The sequence below is a fragment of the Myotis brandtii genome, unplaced genomic scaffold (genome assembly GCF_000412655.1).
Source record: "Myotis brandtii unplaced genomic scaffold, ASM41265v1 scaffold326, whole genome shotgun sequence".
Lineage (NCBI taxonomy): Eukaryota > Metazoa > Chordata > Mammalia > Chiroptera > Vespertilionidae > Myotis > Myotis brandtii.
The window spans coordinates 1,483,539-1,488,699 of NW_005362534.1; the positions used below are offsets into that span (position 1 = coordinate 1,483,539).

The window sequence follows — 5,161 nt, forward strand, 5'->3', positions numbered from 1 at the left end:
TTCCTCTCTGAAATCAATAAAAATATATATTTTTAAAAATACTGAATTTATAGGAAATTTCTGTATTCTACAGTGTTGGAAATTAACAAACCTCTATGTTGTTCATGCTAAATGATGAGTCATTATACCTTATGAATAAAAGATGATCATCACCTGATACAAGGCTATGACTACATCCTTAAAATATACTTGTTAAGAAAATCTAAACCCCCAAAATGCTTTCCAAATATATTTTCAAAGTTAAGTAATGAAAGACTTGGTAGGGGTAATTAGATTTCATTTCTTTTTTTAAAGGTAACTAGAAAGGATGATGAAAGCAAGGAACTGCATTAAAATATACTAGCATCTTTGGATTTAAAGGCAGACAATTTGATTTTTCCAGCGGTGAATAACAGGATCAAGTTCTCTTCCACACTCACAGCCCTTCCTCAAGCCTGTAGGCTCAGATCCCCAGCAGAACCCCCAGGTCTACATCACTAGGCCCCTATCTACAGTTCCCTCTGAGTCCTAGAGTCAGAGATGGTTAGGCTGTAAGAGGCCTTGGAGACTGCCAAACTCAACCACTCACTTCAGAGACAAGCCATTCAAGGCCCAGAGAGGCCAAGTGACTTGTCCAAGGTCACACAGCAAATGAACAGCTGAGTTGAATGGATAAGTCATTTTGTTCTTAGTCTAGTGCCGTGGTCGGCAAATTGCGGCTCACGAGCCACATGCGGCTCTTTGGCCCCTTGAGTGTGGCTCTTCCTAAGCCTTAGGAGTACCCTAATTAAGTTAATAACAATGTACCTACCTATATAGTTTAAGTTTAAAAAATTTGGCTCTCAAAAGAAATTTCAATCGTTGTACTGTTGATATTTGGCTTTGTTGACTAATGAATTTGCCGACCACTGGCCTAGTGCATTACCGGACTTCTACTGTGTAGTGTGATGCTGCTGAAAGACAATATGGTGAGCCACCCAGCAGAGAGCTTAGGAGATCACGCTTGTACTGGGCAGGACGCCCTGGTGCCCTGAGCACCAAGCCCTGTGTGAGCTGCTCAGATGAGTTGGGGGTCCCAGAACTTTACCCCATCCTCCCGGAGCTTCTGCCTCCTCTTCTGTTCCACGGCAGCCCTCTTCTCGTCCTCCCTGCGCCGTTGTTCCTCTAGCTTGCGCCATCGTTCTTCCATCTGCTTTTCATACTGGAGTTTGGCTCTTTTCTGCTTCTCCAGGAACTGTTGCTCTCGTGCAGCTGGGGGAAGAAAAACAAAGAGAGGTGGCATTAGCAGCGCACTCCACACCCTTTGCATTAAGACCAACAATGCGGAAGCAAGAGAGACCAAAAAAAGAGCCTAGTGGGAGCTCAGGCCACAGTGACTGAGATGAGGGGTTCTGGCAGCTCTGCCACTAGCTGGGTGGCCCTGGGCATGCTAACCATACCATCTCTGCTTTGGTTTCCTCCTCTGTGACATGAGGACAGTCACGTTTGCAACATCACGGTGCTGTGAAGATGGAACGAGACAATGCATTAAAAAGGTACAGTATGTTACCCTACACGTGGCAGCTACGACTACCAGTGTCATCCTCGAGTCAGTCTTGCCAGCCTGCATAGGCCATACACGGGCTGAGAAATGAGAGTTGTAACGGTACATTCATTCAAAATTCAAAACACGTTAACTGTTATACACCACTCACCGAGCTAGGCAAGGGGGTAAACACATGAATGAGCTTGGCCTTCACAACACAATTAATAAAGGGGCCTTAACTCTACCTGGCCCAGTCAGAGAAGGGTTCCCTGGAGGGGACAATGCCTGAGCTAACCAGTAGGAGGCAGTCAAGAGAGAACTTGAAAGCGCCTCATTTGTCTCAACTCAGGGGTGGGGGGGATCACTTTCTATCTACCTCAGAGCACCCTGTGGGGACATGCCCTACTTACCCATCTACAACCTGCAAGAGGTAAGGCAGCCTTTCTCAACCGGGTTCCCCATCTTAACACAGATAATGTCTCAATTGGCCCTTCTCGAAGCCCCAGAGAGAGAGAACCTGGTGGGCACACAGTGGACACCCAAGGGGCGAGGGTGGCAAGCGCTTCTCAGGTTCTCATTCCTCATGCTACCCACAGCCCCGAGCACAGGGCCTGGAACACAGCGTACGCTCAATGTGTGCTAGGCGAATAAAGGAACTGTTTGGAGAATTACATAATTGTGAACGCACCAATCGCAGCATGGGTTCGCCCCCAATTCTCCACGTTCATCTAACAACTGTCCTACCTCTCTTCCAATTCAGTCACAGAATTTTAAGGCTCTTGAGGAAAGATACAGCCATATCTCCATTTCCTTGGTCCTAAACTGCCAAAGTGCACAACTTACCCATAAACTTTTCTCTTTCTTCGCGTCGTTCCTTAGCTAGTCTTTGTCTCTCATCACATCTTAAGAACCCCTCCATGCCTGCAAGAAAGAAAACATGATGAAACATTTCTTCACTCCTTCCCACCTGCTGGGCCCAAACCCTGGGTCTGGCCACACGCACACACCATCCATGAGCATCACTTCGGCCTTGGAGGCCGGGTCCCTCACTCTCCACCATACACAGCCCAACACACACACACACACACACACACACACACACACACACACACACACACGCAGCCCCAGAGCTGAGGGGTGGCAACAACAGCTGCCACACTCACCCACCAACACCAATCCCAGAGAACCAAGTCCGTTCCCTAGTCTTCTGTTCCCGGGCCTGGCCCTGCAGGCGTCAGAAAGTGTAATAAATGACAGAGAGCCCTGACAGTGTGCAGAAAAGCCCACCAGGTCTCCCCCAGTCTGGCTCCCAGGGGAGGGGAGAAGCAGAAAAGTGGACATGATTATTACACAGAGTGAACATTCTAGTGTCTGGAGGGGCCAACAGCCGCAGGACATGTGAGCTCTTCAGATGAACACTGAGAACCACACGCTCAAGTTTTTGTTGTTGTTGTTGTTGTCTTTTGTTAATCCTCACCCGAGGATATTTTTTCCATTGATTTTTAGAGAGAGTGGAGGGAGGGCGGAGGGGGGGGAGAGAGACACATCAACTGGTTGCCTCCCACACCCACCCTGACCAGGGCTTGGCATCGAACCTGCAACCTAGGTATGTGCCCTTAACCAGGAATCAAACCCGAGATCCTTTGGTGCTTGGGCCTACTCTCTAACCACTGAGCACACTGGCCAGGGCCACATGCTCAAGTTTGATTTTGGTTCTGAGAAATTTGCTCTGATGTCAATCTCAGTATTTTCTTTGTATTTATTTTTAAAATATATTTTTATTGATTTCAGAGAGGAAGTGAGAAGGAGAGAGAGATAAAAACATCAATGATGAGAGAGAGTCATTGATCGGCTGCCTCCTACACACCTCCTACTGGGGATGGAGCCCGAAACTCAGGCATGTGCCCTGACTGGGAATCAAACCGTTCTTATAGGATGGGAAATAATTTACAGCACTAGGTCACCATTGGTCATTCATGAATACTATTTATCTAATGTTCCAGCACAACATTTAGAAGCAATAGGCTTCAGTGTTAGCCCAACCATCAGCTTCCCAGTTCCTGAACCCTCCTCTATGGTGACATCACAAAGCTGGCTTCATTGTGCCAGTTGCCATGGAAACCTGTGCCCCACCCCTCTCTGGAAGGTTCCTGTACTGTCCAGGAAGGACTGAGAGGTCTGGGCTATAAAGTAGGAATGTGAATAAGGACAGGGATAGATGAGACAAACACTAGATTGTCACGATTCCCCTCCAGCATCTGCTATTGCCGCCTGGATCACAGACAGGGCAAATCAGTGCTTATTAAGAGATAAGCACTAAAAAAATCAACCCTGAACTAGTGTCACTCTCCATGTTTGGTTTCAATCAACTTAATCGATGCTACCAACAACATGGGTGGCATAATTTGAAGCCCCCTCCCAAATAAAATAATTTCAAGGCCCAACTTCTCAGCTCTTCACTGCCGGGCCCCACAATCAAAGCCCAAACACTCTTCCCAGCTTGACCTCAGCACTGCCCCTTTCTCCCACACACCTTCCAACTAAAACCGCCCCTTCTCCCCCCCCCTACCTTCAGGACCCCACAAGTCCCCAGACCTTGAGATACTCTGTGCCCCCCAGACGGAGGAAGCCTAATTTCATTCTGTTTGGTTGTTGTGTTCTCCTCTAACTCATTTGCCATGGGGACAGAGAGGCTACTGAACCAAGGTGGCTTCTGCATCTCTGGGTCACCCAGCTCAGGCCACTGTCACGTCCCCCACAGTTGCCCCAAGATATACACACAGTCAAAGGTAGGCATGTAGTCGGTGGAAGGGGAGCAGGGAGACAAAACCACGTTTCTCTTTTCTCTAAATATGTTCAGGCTCTCGTCTCTACAGCAAGAGTTTGACTAGTAAGAATATGTTCTATGTGAAAAACCACAGAGAGAAGTCAAGGAGCCCTGGACAGATGCTTGTGCCCTCCCAAGGGGGACATGCACCTCTCTGTGGTGCCCACGCCACCCTCCAGGTGTTAATGAGCCTGCCCCATATCTAAGGTAGAGCCCAAGAATTACTGAAAATGTTCTTTAAAAAGAAGAAATAAAAACATGGAGAGAAAAAGGGCCAAGAACATTTGAAACTGGCCACCTTACCGCGAGGCTTTTCGAACAGAAAGCTGGGTTTTCCGTGGACATACATGATTTCAGGCTGCCTCCTGGTGGACATTTCTAAGAGCCTCACTTTCAAATCCCTAACAGCAGGTCTTATGATGCTCCTGCTCTGTTTCATCACAATAGGAGATGACAACAGAGCAGTTACTATGGACCAGTGCACTGCTTGGATTACTGTCATAACAGGAGGTGATAACAGAGCAGTTACTATGGACCAGTACACTGCTTGGATTACTGTCACCAGTGCACTGCTTGGATTACTGTCATAACAGGAGGTGATAACAGAGCAGTTACTATGGACCAGTGCACTGCTTGGATTACTGTCATAACAGGAGGTGATAACAGAGCAGTTACTATGGACCAGTGCACTGCTTGGATTACTGTCATAACAGGAGGTGATAACAGAGCAGTTACTATGGACCAGTGCACTGCTTGGATTACTGTCATAACAGGAGGTGATAACAGAGCAGTTACTATGGACCAGTGCACTGCTTGGATTACTGTCATAA

The 5,161-nt window shown here is 47.5% G+C and overlaps 1 protein-coding gene across 5 annotated transcripts in view; it reads right to left on the minus strand.

The window, feature by feature from the left end:
• Positions 1-5,161, minus strand: part of MAP7D2 (MAP7 domain containing 2) — an 88,587-nt gene that overhangs the window by 52,960 nt on the left and 30,466 nt on the right. For all 5 annotated transcript variants that reach the window (XM_014543468.1, XM_014543465.1, XM_014543464.1 and 2 more), the window contains exons 2-3: positions 2,348-2,425; positions 1,067-1,230 (exon numbers count right to left, since the gene is read on the minus strand). In XM_014543468.1, the coding sequence (XP_014398954.1) occupies positions 1,067-1,230; positions 2,348-2,423 (240 nt within the window). In that variant the 5' untranslated portion in view covers positions 2,424-2,425. The remainder of the gene's footprint in view (positions 1-1,066; positions 1,231-2,347; positions 2,426-5,161) is intronic.